Genomic DNA, 24,188 nt, shown 5'->3' with positions numbered 1-24,188 from the left:
AACAGGTGGGAAGACGTCACAGTCCAGAGTAAGGAAGCAACACCGCTTTCAGATTCATCAAAATTCGTCTGAAGAAGACGAAGCATCAGCAAATGATTTCCAAAGTCAAATGATCCTCAATTCGGACGATTTCAGTATTGTTACCTTAGAAGAATGTTTCTACAGTATATTTTGCAGGTTATTTGGCCCACACATATCATAGAAAGTTTAAATGTGAACAGTGTTTAAGCAAAATGTGCGACAAAACAATCTAAGCTGTCAAGTCACAAAGAACTTCTAATTCTGAACAGAACTTTTTCAAACGTGAAAGTGACTGACTCAAGTGGACTTTTAGCTCCCTCAGTCAACTTAATGTATGTTGTGTTGAGATTGCCATCAAAACCTACAAAAAGTTATTTAAGAAAAGTGGCTCATAAAGCAAATGTGTGAAAAGACTCATGAAAGCAACTGACAAAGTCATCTCATGCGATGCCCATTTCATGCGTACAGTGTAAAGAAAACTCAACATTTGTGCTTAAACATTTGTTCAAAGTTTTGCTGCATAAAACAGTGTAAATGGATTTCAAGTCAAATGAAAAAAACTACTGAAGGAAAAATTAAAATCCTCGGACACGAGTAAAAATTATGTATGGGTGAAATGTGATTAAATACTGGTAGATAAAAAGGTTTCAGTGTTTTAAGACACACTATGAACACCTATGCCTTTTCTTGTCCCTTCCTTGCTTAAAAAGTGCAATTTAGTGTTACGTAATAATTAATTAATATATGTTATTAATTTAACAAGAATATTGTGCACTGTGATATCCGACTAAACCTGCTCTTGCTCGGACAGCTTAATTGCAATTAAGATACGTTCTGTTTTTTACATGTTGTAAAATATTATTTTTGTTTCAAAAAAATTGTTTATTTATAGAATGAAATTTGTATCGATGTAAATACAGTGTAGTAATAACTTGTATCAGCTTTTGTAACTCAGGGTTTATTCCATTGTGTATTGTATGTCAGATTGCTCTACACTACAATTTATGGTTTATGTATTTTATAAATATTAATTACGAACTTGGTCTGCGTGTATTTAGAAATATAAACTTTGTATTTTCTCAAAGTAAAACATTTGTACTTAAGATAAATAAGGGATTTTTGCTGATCATTTTCACTTAATATTTGAGTGATTCATCAGATCTCATGTGAATGTAAGTCCTGCAGGGGCTTTACTGAAGAATATTTAATTTAATCTAGTATTTTTAACATTGTGTGCCACATAAATGATAAATTCTGCTTTTTAATTGTTTTCGTATTTCAGTGCTGATACTTATCTTTTGTTTAATTCTTAGAATAATATTTTCATCAATATATTTTAATGTTACTGTTACTTATTATTGTTCAGCTGAAAATTATTTTAGAAGATTTGTTCTAAATAAAAACTTTTCATTTTATTTCCACAATATTTGTTTTTCTTTTTTGCTCTAGTTGAATTTATTGTCATGATTAGAACTTAACGTCATCTGATTAACCTGATTTTTAAAATACAGACATTCGATTTTAGCATTCTAGTTACATTTAATATTTCTATGATTTTTATTAACTGAGCAAAAAGTTAGGCTGATTGATTCATGTAGTATCATGGTTAGGATTTCATAAGATGCACGTATAAGGCTTTTTATACAATGAAGCTTATTTGATTGGTGTTTTTGTTGTTGTTGTTGTTGTTGTTAATATCCTATATTATTGGAATATAACCTAATTAACAAGCTTAACGTTGTATAAGATTTCTCAATTTCAAAAATACAAGTTTACATTGCGTACAGTATTGGGATTAAGACGTAGGTACTGTATAGTCTATAGACAAAACATGATTCAATGCATAGTTTCAATTCAACGATTCAATATATATAATTTTATTAGTTACAAAATAAAAGAAATATTTATTTCTGTGTTTAGTAACGGGAACAACATTTTTAAAGAATTACTTTTAATACCTTTATGTTGTTTAACTTAATTTGCATTAGAGGAAAGATGGGAATTGAACGAGATTTTCCTGACCGCAGAATTATATTTTGAGGTAATGAAAACACTCAGGCAAAGACAGGAGTGTGTACTGTACGAGGCAGCAAGACTACTGAGCGAGCACTGAGCAAAGAGCAGCGGTGAGGTGACGAGGAAGTGTATCTGCCGCGCCGCGCCAGTGCCAGCGCGTGTGTTTACTGCTGTTGCTATTGGCAACGGAGTGAGGCCTAGCGCGACACTAGTGCTCTCTGATGCTGTCATCCACTAACTAAATTTTGCGCACGGTCGCTAACTGTCTGTATAGAAACGTATCCATTGTCTGTGGTTTAATGGAAGTGACAGACCTTTTTTGACGTACTTTTTAAAGGCATAAGCTTGTGTACATTAATCAGTGGAATATTTTTAAGTTTATGACCTAATTACATAGTGTAAAATATTTTTATACTTTTTCTTCTCAGTGTCAATTTGATATGTTTCTTACATAACTGTAGATTGTATGTTATGGTGTTAGGAAACTGCAAGAACCTATAAAAAGTGGTGACGTAAAACAGAATATTTTTAAATACTTTCAAAAATCTTTTCCTGAAGAAAGTGTGTCGTTTTGGTTAAAAAAAGAACTAGTGAGTCAGAACTTTAACCAGTGTGCGCTCAGTTTATAAATTTCAAAAAGAAGGAACCATTGGGAATATTTTTACGCCAACAAAAATAACCATGTAAAATAGAATACAAAACCAGTAGAAAATGATGGGGTTGTTTTTGGCTGTATTAAAAAAATAATTAATCTTTTTTACCAGCAATAAACTTCCAACACTTGAGCAGTTTGAGAAAAATTAAATGAAGATCAAGATAGGCTATTTCAGAGTTTAAAAAACCATGTTGTGGAGGTGCTCTAGGAAAATAGATTTTTTTGAAAAACACAGCAGACATCTGTATTGTTAGAAAGAGACGACTTAATTGTTTGGCATCATTCTTAACTAGGACAATTTAGGAAACAAAACGGAAATTCTTGGTTTAAAGTTTATTATTGACAATGGAAGGATTGTGAAGGAAACCGGATTTTTCCGGACATTTGCCATCATTCAGTGAAACAAATGATCAGTAACACTACGTTCAAGATCTGCAATCTGATCTCTTCTTCAGGTAAATAACTAACCTAACACATAATTATCTGGTGTTGGGAAAAATAAAACTTCTTGTTTGATCCATATACAAATAATTTATTTTGGTATACAAACTGTACAATATAAATGAATTAAGTCTTCTAAATCAAACCATCTTAATTCTATTAGCCGATAATCAACTCTTCATATATTATACATACTAATATTATATATAGTAATATATATTATATAGTATATATTAGTCACTCACCGACAACTTCAGTATGATGATTTATTGTGGGCTAATACACAGCTTTTGTGCCAAAAAATTACTATGAGGATCAAAGTGACAGTTCAGTCTTAATAGACAGTTTCCTAAAGTACAAGAATATAAATTTTCTATATAAAGAGATTATAAGAAAGTACACAAATAACTTATACGAGGAGACGACTACCTAAACATGATCTAAGTCTATAATAGTGCTAGTGTTGATTACAAACATTGGAAATGTTGAGTGAATTCGCCAAGCTATGAAAATGTTAACTGTAATAAAAGACTAAGATGATTATATTGATTCAAGATAGGACGATCGTACATTACAGCGCTACATATCACAATAACTTCCCCTTACAGTACGTATCTCGTGAAAAGGTATCTCAAACAAGTGAAACGGAATTCAAAGAATTTCTTTTAACAAGTAACAAATAAATCTTAAAAATTTAATAAAAAATAAAAACAAAACAGAATTAATGTATCATGTACTGTAATTTTGAATCACAGACAAACATTACATTTCCAAAACAATACAACTTAGCCACAGCTTACAAAATTAGAAGTTTCCTGAAAGTAATTTCTACTTATAAAGCAATACAAATCACCCCAGTGAATACTTTCACTTAATTGAATAATCTTAAAAAATTAATTTAAATATAATTTGTTTCAAAAAGATTTAAATACATAAAATAGTATTTTTAATAACACTGAGCAGAACATAGTTCTTTATTTTATGTTGTAAAAAAGGTGTTTACTCGACAAAATATAGATACAAGTCTCAAAATATCACATTTTTAAATCCACTCCGGTAATCACTAATAATAATGACTGACAGTTGAATTATTGGGTAAATTTACAGGAACATTCATAGAGCAACCAATTTTGTTATTATTTTTTTCATCTATCTGGAGAAAGTATTTAAAGATCTATTTTATCATCCAATTAAATTGTAGTATTGAATAAAATTGTATTTATTGGGGGATATAAATGTTATAATTTTTAGGAGCCAAGCGATAAATGTAAGTATTTCATTATTAATTATGAAGAAAAAATGTTACAATGTTGTTAATTGAAAGATGTAAATATACTTCAATAGTTTTTAACAAAAAAAGCAGAAACTGGAGTAATTCTCAACTGAATATTTTAATAATAATTAACCAAATTTTAAAACTAATTCATAATGACATGCATATAAAATACTAAAATATAAATAAAAAGAATTCATGCTATATCTGACTCGTATGGTTAACAAGGTGTGGTGTGTGTGCCACCTCCAGATGTTTATTTACATTTTTGTAAATAATTAAAAATATTTCCTGAACTGTATTTTTTCTGAGACACATTCTTGTCCTTTACTGACATTTTTTTTAAGAAAAAAGTCCAAAACTCTACACCATCTTTACAAATCACTTCCATGCAATTTTTTTCTAAAATAGTAGAACCAATGTAGAAGGGTATCCAGTACAGTGAATCTTATCAAAATTAAAGTTTATTAAACGTATACCACACTTTGACAGAGTGGTACATAAAATACGGCCTTTTGTGTTTTACGTAAAATCAATTATGTAAATTACAGAATAAGTACTCACAAAAATTTCCAAAAACACGGAAATTATATTAAAAATAAATGTGTTTTTACGAACATTATTGGACACGTTTATAAAAATAACATAACCACTGTATAAACTTAAAATAACCAGTCTTCTTTTTGTGACTAAACTTTTTATCTGGATGTTGCACACAAATAATTTTTCAAAAAAAGATTGGATTAAAAACTAAAACCTTTTCAAGACCGATGTTTCCTCTTCAAAATAAACTACTATTCATATTCCAGTTATACAAACGAACAAATCATTATCAAAATAAACACGTAAGAAACTAAAACGATTATTATAATGCATATGTTAAGTGATAGAAATGCTGGTTGTCTCAGTCCAGTCTGATGGGAGTCAGGTTGAGTCCTCGCCGACTCAGCCACATCCTGTCACAAATGACGTCTCATTATGTACACAGCTAATTACACTCTGAATTACATTAGTGAAAACGCTAATTTTCAAAATGCCAAAAAGTGATGTGACATCGCAATAATGCCGTATAGATTTTATAATTTATTGCTTTCAATTTCTTCCTATGTAAATAAAGTAAAATATTTTAATGTATTTGAATGTGAAATCGAATTAAGAGATATTATATACCAAATGAAATTTGTTTTAGTTAACCTCACTTTTTTTAAATCTACATATATCAGCTATTCTTGACTAATACGAAAACTAAATCTATATTTGTAAAAAGAACAAACTTACAACTCTTTTTTTCAAGTTTGTTAATCACGATGGAAGGTTTGAAAGAATAACAGGATTTCAAACATTTGCCATCGTTATAAAGTAGGTTATAAAAGGCACAACACACAACGTTTCAAGGATTGTATTAATAACTCCCCCACTTGACGAAGAGGATCGATTCCAATCCTCGAAACGATGAGTTATACCTTTTATAACCTATAACGACGGTAAATGTCTGAAATCCTGTTATCCTTTCAAACTTCCAACGCTTATATAAATTTTGTTTTTATATCCAGAGCAGTTGGATCCAGTGCTCAATGAAACAAAACTATTTTAAACATTAACCTCATTGTGAAGAAAAACAAATTTTTTAAGAGTAACTTAGGTATAAAATAATGAATTGGAAATGTCATTTGCGAATAAAATTATTGTGTTTGGGTTTTGAAAAGTTTGTATTGTGTACTTCTTCTGTCCAAAATACTACATAGACAATGCTGGAATACCTCAATAAAATGACAAAAATATCTAAAACCTTATTTGGGATTTTAATAACATAATTTAATCTATGAATGAAAAAAATGGTATTATGTAAAACTAAAGATGAAACTATAGGCTGGATCATCTTGTGAGTGGAAAGTAACTATAAATTTGCCTCCAAAGAGGTTGCGCTATCCTTTTGTTCAAGTAATAAAGATTGAGATTGTATATGATATTTGTAAGAATATGAACATCCTAAGAATATTAAATTTGAATCACACACAAATTAACACCACATTCTAAAAAAGGGAAGTTAGGGACGTGCTCAAATGCACCTCAATTTAAAAATGTAACAATGGGATCCAAAGTGGTTGAATATAAACAGAGGATGTGAATGAGGTATAGCCTCACTAATACGGACTTTACACACATTTTCAAATAGTGTTTTCTGACATTTAATGAATACTTAAAAAAACTATAATTTGGTTAGTACAATAACTATCTAAAAAAAAATCAAACTTGATACCTCTATACATTATGTTATGTTTTTGTAACAATACTTAAAAACAAAACTTACCCAAATCCTGTTCCAAGAATAAGCGACAGTACGTTTGTCAACAGCAACGTGTACAGAACCTCTTTTGAAAATAAACTATTGTTGCCAACTTTAGTTGTACGAATACTGTAGGTTCTCCTCTTGGGATGCTTGAACTTCCAGTCCCTGCAAACAGTGTACTCATACAATCTAGCAGTGATACCAAGCTCAGAACAAGTAATTACCCTTATTCTAAAACTAATAGTTCGACATGAAAAAGAGTTAACAGCTTTTCGAGACTTCTAGTTTTAAACAACTAACACGAATTCGCACAAAGTGTAATGATATAGCCCTAAAATATCAATTAATTTAATTCATATATAATTTTCACTTGATTATATTTAACAATGTCACATATTTTAACCCCTTAACAGCTTTTGCTGAGTTAATTCGTAGCTAACTTATGACAGGAAAAGGACCGCTGAAGAGTTAATCCTATGTGCAACAATGATTACCTTTTTTTTTTTTTTTTTTTTATCTACGACGGGTGGCGATTAGACTTGTGGGAAATAAATAACAGTACGTAGTCCATTGTTTTGTGTGGGCATGCTGATTGGTTTACATTGAATAATATAGTTTGCTTATAGCATAACATGCACCAAGAGTCGTGTTACAAGTGTAGTGATTGCAATGTAGGTTTTTGCGCGGTTCTTTTTGCTCCAAGGTTTTTCATATCGTAAGAAACTAGTAAAACTGGTATTCACAAATGAGTATGAGTAAATATATGTAAATAATGGGTGAAAAAGTGTTGAATCTAGATTTTTATTCGTCTAACCCTGGATCTGTACAATATTAAATATTTAAATTTTCCCCCCATTTTCAGCACTTTACATGGTTATTTACTTTTTTAATCGCCACATGTACAAGATTTGCTCTAATTGTAGACTGTTATACATCATTTTTTCAAAAAATATACCGTTGGAATTGGTATAAAAATGACTTAATAGTTGGTGCATGTATGCATTTTTTATAACTATGCCAGGTTTTTTTGTTATCTGACTTTTAAAATTTTTATACAGACGCCATTTTGAAACAGGTAAAAGGATTTTGTTAATACTTTACTTTCTAAAAGGTCTACCAATGGTTAATACAATTCTCAAGTTTCATAACTTTATCTTAACTGGTTCAAAAGATATAATTTTTGTTCATAAACACACATACAGACAGATAGATGGAAAACTCAAGGTTTTAGGACATACCTTCCTACGAACTTTTTTACTCATTTTTATGTGTAGAACAAAATCCCAAAGTATTGGAACACTTTTACTGAACACCCTGTATATACTTCTCTCAATCACCAAGAAGTAGTGAAAGAAATGCTGAAACGTGTCCAAACTTGGTATAAAAAATTGATCTTATACATCTTGGTGCATTCATTGGCCGGCCATTAATTTACTTTTTTACAACTCAATTTAACGACTTAGATAAAAAAATAAAAATGTCGAGTAATGCTAATGACATTTTCTACACTTTTTGAAATAAACAATTTTTTTGTATCTCGAACGGTTATAAAACTGATATTTATGTAAATCCATAAGAAATAAATTATTAATACTTTTTTGTCACAAAATCTACCATCTTCTTCCGACTGAGTTCGAAGGACTGCTTTTTTATAATGTCAATACTTGTGGTATGTTTATTTTGTTTGCTATCAATCCAAAGATAAGTTTAGAACATTTTGCTATATTTTGTGGATTACCTTATTTACATAAATGCGTCTACTTTTATAATTGTGAAATACTTTGTCAAGCATTTTATACTTTTGCATATACAATTTTAATGTTAATTATTTATGGCCTTGCAAATATTACTGACAGATATTTTGTCAAATATTGAAATGATCTAATTTCACTTCAGGCTATTACGTCGGAAGATAACAAAAGCCTTTTCTAACAATGACGTACTCATGCTTAAATTGCTATCAAATCAAATTAGGCTTAAACATATTGATAACACAACTAGATACTAAAATGAAATTAAAAATGTCTTTATCATAGAGGTGAATTTAGGACTTAAAAGTCCTATATTCCATTTTTCTAAGCACAAATAAAAAAAATATAGTCATTATAAAACTATTTAAAATGACAAGTAGAATTAAAATTATGTTAAACAATAAATTACATAGTGGATCCAAAATAGAAATTACATTTAAAATTTATAATGTAGTATTATACATTAAACTACTCTATGGCAATGTTAAGAGTTTTGAAGACTAGAATAAAAGATTACTATTTACACAGGTTACATACCGTAACAGTCTCTTACGTAGAGGGTTATGTGTTAGATAACCTTGTCGGTATACTGATATTGTTTGTGTGTAAAATGAGTTTAAATAAGAAATATGCATGAAAAGCACTTAAAATATGAAGTGATAATCAATTATCCATTGTCCAAGACTATAATAAAGCTAAAAACATTTTACATCACGTAAAACTTTCCACCATTCAGGCAATGTAAAAAAGACTGCTATTAACCCTTAGACCTCAAATTACTTTCAACAAGAATTGGTAGCCTAATCGATTTACCGTTAGTGGGTTTAGGAGTGATTTAGTTTTTTAGGTGTTTCTTGTTATATTTTTGTGCTCTTATAGGGGTTTAACAGTTTTGTGTGCATAACTAATAATTTTCCTTTCTGTGATGTTTGCAAGATATACATATATCCCATTCAGCAGTGTATGTATATATCATGTCAGCAGCAGAATAGTAAGTACGTCCAACTGAATTCTTATACAATATTTTCGCTTATATATTTAAAAAAGATATATATTATATTATTTCATGAACTAGCACTCTCTAATAAATACCGATCTAATTCAGGCAATTCTTCATTTTCCATTTTTAACAACACACGAGACACACAACTGATTCTGTAAAATACTAAACTAGTTTCTGATTGTAGAAACAGCTTCAGAAAACAACAGATCAAGTGACGCTATAAAGAGAAGAGTGCTGATGCTTAAACTTCTACATGCAACTGTGATCTATACAATATTTGCAACATGTTTGGGAAAACAAAAAAAAGACCATGTTATACAAATTCAGTAGACTAGTAGTGCTGTTCACACAGTCTACAAGATATTATTAGCACTATTAGGAGGTAAAATTGAAAGCATATAGTTCATTCTGCATGACGAGATATTTCGTAAATGTCTGCAATGGGTTAAACCAAAACTCAAGAATAAAATTTATAAAGAAATCGGCAAATAAATTTAGAATAGGAACAACATAATACGATGTAAAAGTAAATTCATGAAATATTGAATTATGTTTTACAAGGATTTTACTCTGTATGAACAAAAAATATCATTAGGCGATGATAGTCATGAAACAACCTGCAAATATCTAAAAACTAGTAATAGCTTGCTCTTAGGCAACCACAAACTCATACATAATTTATCATAAGATTGATTTACCTCTTATGTACTGATCTAATTTTACTCACTAACAATGCTTACTCAATTCTAATACTTGGTTGAGATGTCAGATATTCCTGAGTTGACCTTGATTAATTCAATAATAAACAATGTATATTGAAAAAAACCAACAGAATATTTGCAATGTTACAGTATCAAGTATAATTTATCATCTCACATCATGACTACAAGTCCCTTGCAGTGGGAAAACCATAGAAAGATCTTTGGGCCCAAAACTGACTCTTGTGGTATGCCAAAACAATGAGTTTAAGTTTTGGTATTTCTTCACCATGCCATTAAATTTAATGTTCCTGTTCTGATTCCTTCACAGCAATTATATAACCCACTCAATAATATTGAAAAAAACTCCAATGGAATATTTGATATATTGTAGTATCAAAGTATAATTTATCACCTCACGTCATCACTACAAACCAGTACTTTGCATTGGAGAAACAGTAGAAAGATCTTTAGGCCCAAAACTGACTCTTGTGGTATGCCAAAACAATGAGTTAAGTTTTGGTATTTCTTCAACATACCATTACATTTATTTCCTGTTCTGATTCCTTCACAGCAAATAAATAACCCAATCAATAATATTGAAAAAAACTCCAATGGAATATTTGCAATATTGCAGTATCAAAGTATAATTTACCACCTCACTTCATGACTGCAAGCAGTACTTTGCATTGGGAAACCGTAGAAAAAGACCTATGAGCCCCAAAACCGACTTGTGGTATACATGCCAAAAGATCGTAGACAGGTAAACATGGTAAACAGTTTCGATATTTCTTTAACATACCATTAAATTTAATTTTCATGTTCTGATTCCTTCACTTCAAATATTTAACCCACAATAAGCAGCCGGCCTGCTCTGACTTGCACACGTGTGCAATAAACAACTAGGACTCACTTGGGTGGCGTCTGGTCAGGCCGGCTGCTCCAATCCCAGATCCAATCAGTGTTACGGTCCACAGCAACAAAGTCTCCATCCTACACACGCACATACATTCAATTTGTACGTTTTGTATTCATTAGGTTTCATAATGAAAATGCAACAAATTGTTATGATCCACGGGGTTATATATGCATTGATAACATGTAGCAGACGTAAACAAAACATGATTAATGTTCTGTTAAGTGAACAAAACATAAGCCAACTAACTTTAATTATTCCTTATTCTAATCATAATCACCTAATGATTACAGAATCCAAAAATATTTCCATTCAAAGAAGAATATAAAGGGCTCTTAAACGTTTACCATTTATAATTTAATTTTCCTTATTAATATTTTATACATTAATATTACTTTGATAAAAAATGAGAATTACTGAAACCAAATTTGAGCTTAGTTATTGACAATAATACTTACTTTCACATTTACACGTTTATTGATTTGTTATAAACTCAATATATCCAATATAACTACTATTTCACTTATTTAATTATTAATTAGCTATATTAAACACATTTTAGAGTTATATTTATTAAAATAATAATGCTCTCCACAAAACTTTAGATTGCTGTGGGGTAGTCACAAATTTAAGAATAATACTAATATCTTAAAGTCAAAGTCAAAGTCAAAAGTTTCTTTATTCATATACATCAAGTACAGAGATAGTGTCAAAAAGTAAGTTATTACATTTATGTGATTATAATAATCGATAGCATCAAAATTCATGATTTGTCTGATAGTTTGAGACATCCAGATAGAATTCTTGAAGTGTATAGATGGCCCGTTGAGAGAGTAGTTTCCAGAGTGCAGTCTTCAGTTCTTTTCCCTTCTTCGTCCGTATTTCTGTTGGTAGGCAGTTGCTCAGCTTTCTTCCCATGTAGGTCGGTTTCTTCTCATACTGCGTTAAGTGGTGAGTGGGAAGTTGGTACATTGTTGAGTTGCGTGTGTTGTAGTAGTGAATGTCTTCAAGCCTTGTAAGGTTTTCTCCGTCCACGTACATCACGAGTTCTTGGATATAGAGAGCTGTCACAGTCAAGATATTTAGGGTTGGAAAGGCCTCTCTGCAGCTTTCCAGGGGATGAAGGTTTGCAAGGATTCTAATTGCCTTTTTTTGGAGGATTAGAATTCTGTTCATGTTGGTTTTTGAGGTTCCTCCCCATACAGCCAGTCCATATCTTATGTGTGTCTCAAACAGAGCGAAGTAGGCAGTACGTGCAGTAGTCAGATCTCCGATAGCTTTGATCTGCTTGAGGGCATACAAGCTTGAGTTCAGTCTGTTACATAGCTGGTCAATATGAGGGGTCCAAGATAAGTTAGAGTCAACTAAAACCCCAAGGAATTTGGTTTGGTCAACTAAGTTCACTTCTGGTAAGGAGTTTATTTGCCCTGATCTTCTTCCAAATCCTAATTGGCTAGTTTTGGAGGGGTTCACCACTAAGTCGTTTCCATCACAATATTGATATGCCATATTGACAGCAATATAAGCATTCAGGCACAGATTTTCAGGAGAATGGTTGTCGAGGATTAAAGTTGTGTCGTCTGCGTACATCAAAGTTTTAGTGTATTCACTTAAGTATTCTGGGAGGTCATTAGTAAAAAGAATGAACAGCACTGGGCCCAGCACAGATCCTTGGGGCACACCTCTTTGGATTGGCAGAGGTTGCGACCGAAATGCCTTGGTGGTTCCTTTTACTGTAGACTTAATTTCAACTACTTGACTACGGTCTTTGAGGTAACTCTCAAACCATTTTAGGGCCGTTGCTGTTACACCCAGTGCATTCAGTTTCTTCAGTATGAGGTCGTGTCCTAAGCAGTCGAACGCTTTGCTGAAATCGAGGAAGATCGCTGTAGTTAGGTTCCCATTTTCTAAGCTGTCAATTACTGATTCTAGTAATTCAATCATTGCTGTGGTAGTTGATTTACCTTTGACAAACCCATGCTGAGAGCTTGTTATCAGGTTGTTGAGTGTACAGTGTTCTAGAAGCCTGGTGAGTACTACTTTTTCACAGAGTTTTGCGACCGTTGGGAGTAAGGATATGGGCCTATAGTTGCTTAATTCTGTTCTACTACCAGTCTTAAATTTTGGATATATTTTGGATATTTTTAAAGCGGAGGGAACGTGGCCTTCATTGAAAGATTTATTGAAGATGTCAGTGAGGGGGCAAATTAGTTCTTCTGCACAGTGCTTTAGTACTTTTGTGGATATGTCGTCAATTCCTGCTGAGTTTTTGGATTTTAAGCTTTTAATAATTGATCTTAACTCCTCTTGGGTTGCGGGTCTTAATGATCTGAGTTCACTGGCGTGAGTCCCTCCAGGGAGTTCAACTGGTCTCCTGGCAGTGCCATTATTACGATCAATGGTGTATTTTGCAATGTTGGCAAAATAATCATTGAACTGTTCAGCTACAGCATATGTGTCTTCAATAAGTTGTCCATTGATGGTCAGTTTGAGCTGAGGTAAGGTGTCTTGTTTTTTTGATCGGACACTATTAATCGTTTCCCAGATTGTTTTTGACTTATTTTGGGAGTTGGTAATTTGATCTGCGATTCTTTGACTTCTTAGGGTCTTCAGTCTTTGGTCATACTTTTTTTTTAAGTCTGTCGCTTTGATTCTGTCAGCAAGATTTCCTGTGGTTTCAAACTGGTTGAGGTAAGCTAGGTAATCATTCTTCAGAATTAATGCTTCTGCATCTGCAAAGTGTTTAGGTTTGGTCTTTTTAGTCCTGGCAGTTTTAAGAGGGCAAGCAGTGTCCAGAGCTATTGTTACCGTGGTTCTGTAGTTGTTGTAAGCTTCCTCTGAGTTTAAAGATGTATACACTTTTTCCCACCTTTCATTTATTAACAACCATTTCAGCTCATCCAAGTTTCTTCCTCCAATTGCTCTGTGCACTGATTTAGGTGTTTTTATTTCCTCTAAGTTGGTGATAGTGCACTTCTGGGCTGTGTGATCAGAGAGTCCAGTGTTAAAGACTGATATGTCAAGTGCTTCAGTGATCATATTGGAAGCAATCCAGTCTATAGATGATTTTGATATAGGAGTAATTCTTGTGGCTGGCAGATCAACTCTTTGAATATTATGGTAAGCGAGCATTTCGTTTAATTTTGCTGTGTTTCTGTCTGGCTCCAGTATATCAACATTTATATCTCCCATGATAATGAGATGTTTATTTTCGACATGAGTGTAATCTATTATACGAGTTAATGTGGCTATTGTATCTTCTAAGTTACTATCAGGTGATCTATATGTGCCTATGATGTAAGTAATGTCTTTCTTAAAAATTATCTTGATCATTGCGACCTCACATGAAAGTTCTTGGCAATATTGTGACACATCAACCTCCTCAACATAAGCTTGTAGAGCATCTTCTACAAAGATAGCTACACCTCCAAGTCTGTGATGGGTGCGGCTGTAGTGGGCTATTAGTTCAAAGCCAGGTAACCATTTAATGGACTCTATCTGGTTTTTGTCGGAGTCCATGCTCTGTTAAGATGATGACATTGAGTTTTTCCACCTCCGCTAAGTGAAGGAGGCGATGGGATTTGCTTTGTAGTCCTCTTATGTTTTGATGCAGGATGGCAAGTCTTCCTTTTTTTGAGATTTTTGTCTGCCTTGCTTTGAAGTGCTCAAGTCTAAAAAAGATGATTCCTTTTGATCACTTCGAGGTTGTGTACTGTTCTCCAGAACCATGGTTGTCGCTCTGCTTGGGTAACTATTAATGATTTGCCTGTAGTGGTCTATGTTTTTGTTGAAGAACTCCTCTATTGTTTCATTGTGTGATCGTAGTCTTGCATTTAGGGGGGGATGGTGTGTTGTGATTTTCCTAAGTGCGGACTGCTTATTTGTGGCCGTGTCAGGTTCTAATCTATTGTTGTCACTCCTGGTCATATCCTGGTTCAGTTTTTTAAAAGGAGTTTGGCTGTCTCTCCTGGTCATTTCCTGGTTCAGTTTTTTAGAAGGAGTTTGGCTGTCTCTCCTGGTCATATCCTGGTTCAGTTTTTCAGAAGGAGTTTGGCTGTCTCTCCTGGTCATGTCCGGGTTCTGTGTTTTGAAAGGAGTTTGGCTGACTTCCCTTGTAGTTTCTTGGGTCATGATTTCAGCATAACCTTTTTGTTTTACACCTACTGCCTGTTTTTTCATTTGTAGAACTGATGCCAAGTAGTGAGATGTCAGATGAAAAATTATTTTTCACATTGGTAAGGAAGGTTGATATGCAGGATTTGATTTTTTCCTCTTGATCCTTCAGTTTCCTGCATAAGAGGTCGTACTCCGTCTGTAAGGTCATAAGGTTATCATTCTTGGTTTCAATTTCCTTTTTTAAGTGTTCTTCTGTACAAGATGAACTTTGTATTTGAGTTTTAAGTAAAATAGTGTCTTGTTCGAACTTAAAAGAGTTTTCTTTCAGTTGTCTCTGTAAGTCGTTAATAGTGCTGTTTAACATATGCTTGTCGCTCTCCGCTTGGATAATGATTTCTTCTTTTAGACACATTTCTTGGTTTAATTTTCTGTTTAGATGTTGGGTTTCGAGATGGAGTTCTTGATTTCTATCTTGTAGAGTTGCATTTGTATTTTCAGAGAGTTTTCAGAACATCCTCCAGGTCTTCGGCATCTTTCAAAGCAGTTTTCAATCTGCATACTTCAGTTTGCAGATTAGCGTTTTCGGTTCTGCTATTGTGCAGTTCCTGTTTAAGTTCCTCATTTTCCTGAACAAGAAGACTGCCTGCCTCAGCAGCTAGTGCCAGGGAGGTTTCCAAGTCCTAGCCCTCTTGTTCATCAAAAAGTTGAATTTTCTTTTGAATAACAGCTAAGCTTTCAGGGCCTGGGAAGATTTACTTTGTGGAGATGAGATTTTTTTGTTGGGAGATCTAGCTGGGGTATATACTGTTTTGCAGTCACTGCAAATCCAGGGCTCGACATCTGGCTTTGACATTTTTGTGAGGTTCTTTCTAGAAATATTTACACACTCTGCATGGTACCACATTTGGCAGTGGCCCGTGCACTTTATTCCAGAATACTTGACCCCAATAGTACATGTACCACAAGGATATTTAGTTGGTGGCATTTTATGGTATGTAAATTATAGAAATGTATAAATGAAATATATAATAAAGCTGGTATATAACTATGTCAAATTTCTTGAGGTCATTGAATAATTCTTGAGGCCAGATGATAAAAATTGTAGCAGTTTAAATTCGGTGTTGAATTAGGCTAACGATTCCCCTGTCAACAATGCAGTGCACATTATAGAGTGTTGTTTATGTCTAAGGACAGTGAGTGTGTATTCAGCTGGTGTGTCTATTACTGCACCAAGGTCAGATATTTTTCAGTGTTTTGTTGAGATTTGACTGGCTTCTCCGGTTATGTTGGTAAAGTTGTCAATCAGATTAGAATATTAATACAGTTTTTTGGTGGACCTTTGGCTGATTGCTTCAGTCAGAATAAAGTAGTCAATCAGATCAAAATATTAATACAGTTTTTTGGTGAAGCTTTGGCTGGTTGCTTCAGTCAGAATAGAATAGTCAATCAGATTAAAATATTAATACAGTTTTTTGGTGGAGCTTTGGCTGATTGCTTCAGTCAGAATAAAGTAGTCAATCAGATTAAAATGTTAATACAGTTTTTTGGTGGAGCTTTGGCTGATTGCTTCAGTCAGAATAAAGTAGTCAATCAGATTAAAATATTAATACACTCCAACCAACCAAGTGCTGGCTGGTATTGAGGTGTATAGGATTGAGTAGGATTTGCTAGAATGAATAATTATCACAGCTAGCAAGGTGGTCGAGGCAGAGCAGTTGTGTGTGTGGTCAGGTGCTGAGGTTGCACTGTCAGCAGATGCTGGGTCACCGCTCCCGTCTGTGACCTCGCTCTGTACTGTGTGCTTCTGCTGTACAGCTGGATGCTATTACAAAGTCTAATACGTCACTATTTCTTGTGAGTTGGCTGTCCTAATGACGTCATTAAACCATTGTATGTGAGAAATGGTTAGTTGTCTTATATCTTGAGTCACTGAAGTAATTTTTTTTTTTTTCTTTAAATGGTCTTGATAGATAGTGTGAAGAAAAGAGAGAAATTGTTGTTAATTGTTTTTAAGAGAAGTATTAATAACAGTTTGTGGGTTATGGCAGTTGGAATGCCAGCTCAGTGTGTAGCAGTGATTTATGTTTTTTAGTGATCTTTATGTGAGTATATAGTGATAACTTATTGCTAGTTTAACTCACAGTCTCTATGTAAATCTGAGGTGAGCATTTTGTGTTTCCCTAGACATCTTTTTCTAGCTTTAAAAACTCACTTTTTCACTGCACTCACTAATTCTTTATGTTTAACAGGCGGCCATGTTTTGCCGATGAACATGATTCTGTTTTAAAATTTAAATACACTCTCTGTTCTAGTAGAACCATAACAGACAACAACAAACAGTCAGACAATCTGTTTTGTTCTTTAAGTATCAGTACAATGGATCAAAAATAGCACCATTATATTTTATCTTTCCATCTGGCCAATTGCAGGCCAGTAGAATAACAGAACTATACTATGTAAAATGTAGTTTCTACGTATGGCTCTAGGACTTGAAGTATGTGCATGAGATGTTGAGGAGCATGACTCTCGGTATTAATAGAACAAATAAGCGAATAGTGCTACACAACATTATAGCACTAAAAGAGTAACGTTCAATAAAATAAAACATACTATATGATAATATATATTTAAAGGACCTTTCCGAGTTGTATTGCATGTAGTCATTAACAAATTTAATTGTTGTTAAATATTTTTAGAGAAAGTAGTAAAGTAGGCAGCACAGTCTAGTATGAAGTAACAACATGAATTCCCATAAAAACTTGCATAAATGAGGTTCGAGTTAGCTGCCCAACATTTTTTAAATAGTATAAATATTTTCACAAAAACCGTTCGGTTTTTTGAGATAGTAAAAAATTATGTAAAAATAACTGCATATTACTTGGAAACGTGTTGGTTTTATTATAGAATCACAAATAAACATGTTTGTTTTTTTGTCACGACAACAGCAAATCAGAATAAACAACACGCCCTCCGCCTCCACCACGATTCACCAAAACGGTTTTAGACGACCAAGGTTGTGCTGTCTGACATGTACTGATGTTTAGTGCAGTGTTTACGTCGTAACAGCCTTGTAGACCGGGAAGTCACTCAAAGTGGGCCACTTGCCAGTCTCTGAACTGCGAATAGTCGCTGATCTACGTATCAGAGCTCCACTTCCGTTATCTCTAGCTGTGACGCAAACACACTGTTGCAACACTGGCTCTCATACCACTATCTATTGGGTTTATTAATAAAGATAAATTTGGAAAAACACTTCTTGCAAGAATCATACAAGTTCAGAATTTTCATTTCTCTTCTTTCAAGTGAAAGCTCTTTTGTTGAGTTTACAAAAGAAAAAATAAGTATATTAAACTATATTTTTTTACATTCTTGGAGCTCTTTTCTTATTGGAAATTAGATATTAATTTAAAACAAACACTCCAATAATATAGGTTTTTTATTTTTGTGAGGTCTTTCGTACTCAATGAGAAAATCTTCAGACCCACATAACTATTCAGTTATTTTAAATTAATATATATTATTTTTACTTTAATGCAAAGTGAAAATGTATCTCCGAGGTTTGTTGTACAATTACATATAATATATGTAGGGTACATATGATGTTTTACTCAATTGTAAAAATTTTAATGTACAAGAATAAAAAATATAATCCCTTTTGGCTTAGTTAGAAGAAAGTTAAATTTCACATATGGCTGTCATGTCAAAATACTAAAGTGAAGAATTAAGATGCATTATCAGCTTAAACATTAATTTGCACAACACTGATGGGATGATAACTCTTAAGGTTGACTTATTAATGCACTCGCAACACTTTCAAATATTTAGAAACCCTTCAGAAAAATATCGTTATAATAAAGCGTATAGACTTAGTCTGTAAAAACGTCGACCAGATTTAATTATGACCTTGATTATTGAACCTTGTGAGTTTCAGAAGGTTTAATAAGAGTTACAATCAACACAAAATGATCTTTTAAACATACTCATTAGAACAATTCAATGTTTCTGTATACTTCTAAAAATTTGGAATAGCCATCTTTAAGAGTTATATCAAAATTAGTAAAAAATAAAATTTGTTTTAAATTGTTTGACATTTTTATCAAAAGTGTTTATTTTCATTTAGGTTGTGAAATACCAGAGAAAAAACATTTGGACACTTACAAACGGCTGCAAGTTTGAATCGTTTTATTGGTTAATACTGGCTAACAAAGTCATCCCAAGCTATGACCAAAATTTGTCTTTGTACAAAATTTACTCTTTATCCATTAAAATTTAGGGCAGTTATCATGTTCACAAATATTTCCATAATGTAATAATAACATTTTTGTACAGTCACTTACGGAAATCTTACATTTTAAAAACGCACAACGTAAGAACAAACATTGTAAATGACAAGAATTAAAAAACACTTATTATTTGTTTCTACCATTGCATAATACCTGTAAAATATGGCCGCCATCTTAAAACGTTTAATTGATTACTACTGGCTATTAATGTCTTTGTTAGAACATAATTTTAAAACTACGGTGGTTTTGGGTTCTGGAAGCCATGATTGTAGAAAATGCAAAAGCCTCTAAAAATTATGTCTGACTGAAATAATTATGCTGATTTCTACAAAATCTACCAAATATAGATTACACTTTAAAGTGCTAACTGAACTGGAAAACAATATAATACCTATTACACTTATAAATTTTATTTTAGTACAAATATTTATATGGCAAGTTTATAGCACGTTAGATGACAATGAATCTCACACACTGATATTTAACTTTAATTATTATTATTAATATTATTATATAAAATACGTCCTGTGATATTCATAAGTTTTTAGTACAATCATAATAGTCGGAAATAATTCACTATTTTCATCATCAATAATTCACTATTTCATCATCATAAATTCACTATGGTCCTGTCCATAGTTATCAACATCGTCAATAAAAAAAAAACTATATGAAAAGTAGATTCTGGGAAAGGAGTGCTAAAAACAAACAAGATGAATCACACAATATTTTCATCTCACTTGTCCAATTACGTAACCAACACTTTAAATAACCCCAGAACTGCGTTATTACGCAAAGGAAACCCTCAAAGTCGACAAGTATTTTCTTTATAACTCAGAATTGATTTACGTGATACAGAAGTTTATTTTTTAATATAATCTGTTTTATTACAAAGGTGACCAAAAAATCTTATGCAAAACTTATTGTTCACCAAACTTTTAAAGCCTTGTAAAATCTCTTTTAATTAGTTACTTACTTCTTTCTTCGAATTCAAGCCTGTAATTGTTTTCCAACAGCAAATAATAAAGCTAGGTTGATATTAAAAAGGCCAGTGATATAATATACAAAATTTCTTCTTTTACGTACTAAATAATAGTATTGTGCCATTCCTAATCCATTTGAAAGTTTTACAAGATCAAGATTATGAATAATTTTTGGGCCCCATTTGTACACAAATGTAATTTAAATCATTACTATCTGCTTTTGTAACCAAAACTTTTAAGTAAAAATAATTATTTATTTGGTTATAAAAAGTCATAAAACAAAACATTCTAAAAATGAAAATAATGAAGGCGAGAATAATGAATCTCTATTGTGAGACAACTTCTACGCCAACAAGCAGTAAAATTACCCAATAAGGTAAGTTAAAAATCAACAAGACAGTAAATAAAATTACAATAATTAATTAAAAACAACACTGTAAAAATCCTGGTACTTTGGTATTATTACTTTGGTTCTTTGGTACTTTGGTGACCTCAGATCACGTGCCAGATCGTCCAACTTGATCTCAGAGTCAAGTCAGAAAATTGGACGATCTGGGATGTGATCTGAGGTTGGGAAAGTACCAATCGGAAATGCCTCTGTCCATCAGTGTATATGGCACCTTTGGCACCACCCTGCGCGGTTCTGGCGAAGATAGAAAAACATCCCTCGAGATAGTACCCAAATTCAAGCTCAGATCACGTGAGCGCTTGTAAAGGTTATCTTTAACTTTTGCACTACTAGTGGCATATTTATGACAACCTAATCTAAACCTCCTTATATCGTGTACTAACAAGTAGTATATAGGGATAGAGTGGCCATCTTATCGCCGACATCGCTTCCTTTTGGGAGGCAGAAAACAAGAACTCACAATGACATGTAATTTTCACAGTAATTCAAATAAAGTCTGTTTTTTATATTAAAGAAGATTTTGGGTCCCCAGTAAGTAAAACCCTTAACCCAGTAGGGATCACTTCTGGCTGGTTTATACCTTCCAGTTGAACCTACCACTGGGCACAGCAAAAACTGATGTGTCCCTTAAATCTGGGCAACCTTATGTCCAGGAGTGGCACATCACTAACCACAAATGTCAAGATTCTGGGGTGCAAAGGTAATTTGATAAGTCTAGTTTACTGCGGGAGATGACTGTTGGAGTTGGTGGGGTTCGTGATAACCTCAACAAGGCCACCCCCTGCCTGCTTTGACTGGAGAGGGCTGGTTAATTAGCTGACCTCCCCTTCTTCCGGGGTACATGACTTTGAGATTAGTGCCATAATTCTTCCTCATGGATCTCGATAGGAGGCGGCCCCTAACCCCTAATCTTACCCATCCTGAATATCCTGTCACTCTAGAAGTAGCGCTAAGGTCCTTATAGGACTAAGTGCAATTTATAAGCTTCTTGTCCAAAGAGAACAAAAAAAGGAAAGTAAAACCCTTCAAAAAATAGTAGCCTCCAGATACTACCAAAACATCAAAATCCTGGACAGATATTAAAACTTCATTTGCAATCCAAAGAAATTAATGAGGATGTATAACACTGACTTATTATTCTAAGGCATACCTTATAAGTATCGTTGATGTAGACTCCTTTGATTTCATCCTCATTGGCAAGTTCGGTATTCGGGCTGTTAGGAGGAGACTTTGGGCTGAAATCACAAATCAATTATTGACTATGTTTCAACAAACACTACAACACATTTAAGCTAACTTAATATTATGTGAAGTAAATTCAGTATTTTGTGATTTTTAGGAATTTGTAAAATTTCCCACAGCATCAATCTTTATCTAAAATACTTATTTTCAATGATGACGTTTAAAATAATTTAATTCTTCTGGACATCAGACACTTACCACACAATACACTTCGATTAACAAAATGTATATGAGAAGATATGAAACGTGAAGAAGCTTTCAAGAAGTACAGTCATGATTCACAGACTCGTACTGACACACTATAATCACGTGACAGCACTTCATAATGTTAATCCTAAATGTTAATAGTTATACGAGTGGGCAGTCAAGAAGACATTTGAGAGAGTGGGCCCTAAGGCCTGCCACTTAACTGCACGCATTGACTTAGTGATGTTCTCAATCTTTAACCTCCGTGCTCCAAACAAAATAAAAATTAAAGTAATCATATAAATATTTTTTATATTAACTATTTTTACGTATAACGTGTTTTAATTTTCTCCTGTATTATTTTTACATATTGCATTGCCAAACTAGATTTGTATACAAAATGAAAAATAAAATGTTCACAATTTTGATCAATTCACAATGATATATATGTATATATAAAGGCTATTGCCATTTATACAAATTTAATGAATGTAAACAAAAAGTCGTTTGACAGGTATTTGGTCTTCTGACCATATTTTAGTTTGGTCCATAATTGAATCGTAAAAAGTAAAGGCTCTGTTGTGTAATGGTAGCACATTCACCCGGCAAGTGAGAGATCCGGGTTTGAGTCCCGGCGGAGCAAGTACTTTTTTTTGTGATTCAATGTTTATTACAAAAATTAAATAAGGCTATTGCCATTTATACAAATTTAATGAATATATATATATATAATTATAATTACACGTTATAATTTTGCAAGAAAACAAAATCTAGCAAATACATTTTCAAATATGTCATCACTTGTAAGATCAATATTATTTGGTGTTACTGATTTTTTGTATTCACTGAACAATGGCAATTATCAGGAAAAATCCTGTTTTACCTTCACAATCCTTCAATCGTCAAAAATATATATTCGAACAAGTATGTATTATTTATACTACAAAAATTGTACAAAAATGCATATAAAATACTTTTAATACAGAAATCTTGATGAAAAAATATACAAAAATTAACCTGATATTTTTACTATTTTGAGGTTTGATTTCATTTAAGAATGAGAGTATGAATTGAATGTGGACTGTTTGGAAAATATACACAGTGGCGTTATCTAGCCACAATAGCTGATTCCCAACATTTGGCACACTAATGAGCAGTTATTAGATTTAATGAACCATCAATAATAGTTTTCAGGTTGATAAGCGTTAACAGTAAATCGTCCTTGTTGTCAGAGTACTAATACTTGTGTACCAATTAATTTTGCAGCCCACGTTTGTGGATGAGTAAAACATGTGATATTTAGTTGTGAAATCAGCTGGGAAATCCATTTAACAGCCGCCACCCACCCAAAGAGTAGAGAGTAGAGTTTTTAAAATTAAATCATTGCTGTAATTTTAACAAAGGCATTATAGCTATGTATTAGTGTAGGTAGTATACATTCAGTACATGGTGGATTTGACGTAATTGTGTTATACAAAAATAAATACTACTCAAACCATTGCATTCTATTTTCCCAACAAATGGATTTAATACTAAAATCACTCCCAGGCTTATATGCTCATTTTCATCTTCAGGGCAAGAAATATCACAATAAATTTTTAACTCTTAAAAGTGCTAATGATTGTGTTCGCTTCAGAAAGCCTACAGCTGATTCCATTGTTCTGTAAGCACTACACTCTAAAGATTAAACCTCTGCTTGGCAGGCTAAACCATGATGTAGTTGTGAGGTAATTTTGGCTTATCTGTTCTGATAAGTCTCTGATAACATATGAACCACAAAAAAACCCAACACAAAAGCACTCTACTACTGGCCACAAAGCTGTTTCGTTTAGTCTTGTCTGACACTTATTGTACTTTGTTTTTTAATTACAGATGTTTATAATATGCAAGTTTTAAAAAATCTTA

General features: G+C 32.7%; 1 protein-coding gene across 1 annotated transcript; it reads right to left on the bottom strand.

Annotated features, from left to right (window-relative positions):
• Nucleotides 1-3,203: 3,203 nt before the first annotated feature.
• On the bottom strand, nucleotides 3,204-22,107 carry LOC124373205 (BCL2/adenovirus E1B 19 kDa protein-interacting protein 3-like; the record flags this gene model as incomplete). Its single annotated transcript, XM_046831605.1, has 4 exons — nucleotides 3,204-5,362; nucleotides 6,718-6,861; nucleotides 11,062-11,141; nucleotides 22,006-22,107. Coding segments are annotated over 4 exons (378 nt in total), but the record flags the coding sequence as incomplete, so codon positions are not given.
• Between the last annotated feature and the right edge of the window lie 2,081 nt (nucleotides 22,108-24,188).

Source organism: Homalodisca vitripennis, unplaced genomic scaffold (assembly GCF_021130785.1).
Source record: "Homalodisca vitripennis isolate AUS2020 unplaced genomic scaffold, UT_GWSS_2.1 ScUCBcl_5045;HRSCAF=11567, whole genome shotgun sequence".
NCBI classification, from domain to species: domain Eukaryota; kingdom Metazoa; phylum Arthropoda; class Insecta; order Hemiptera; family Cicadellidae; genus Homalodisca; species Homalodisca vitripennis.
This window is presented reverse-complemented; position numbering and strand designations above follow the sequence as displayed.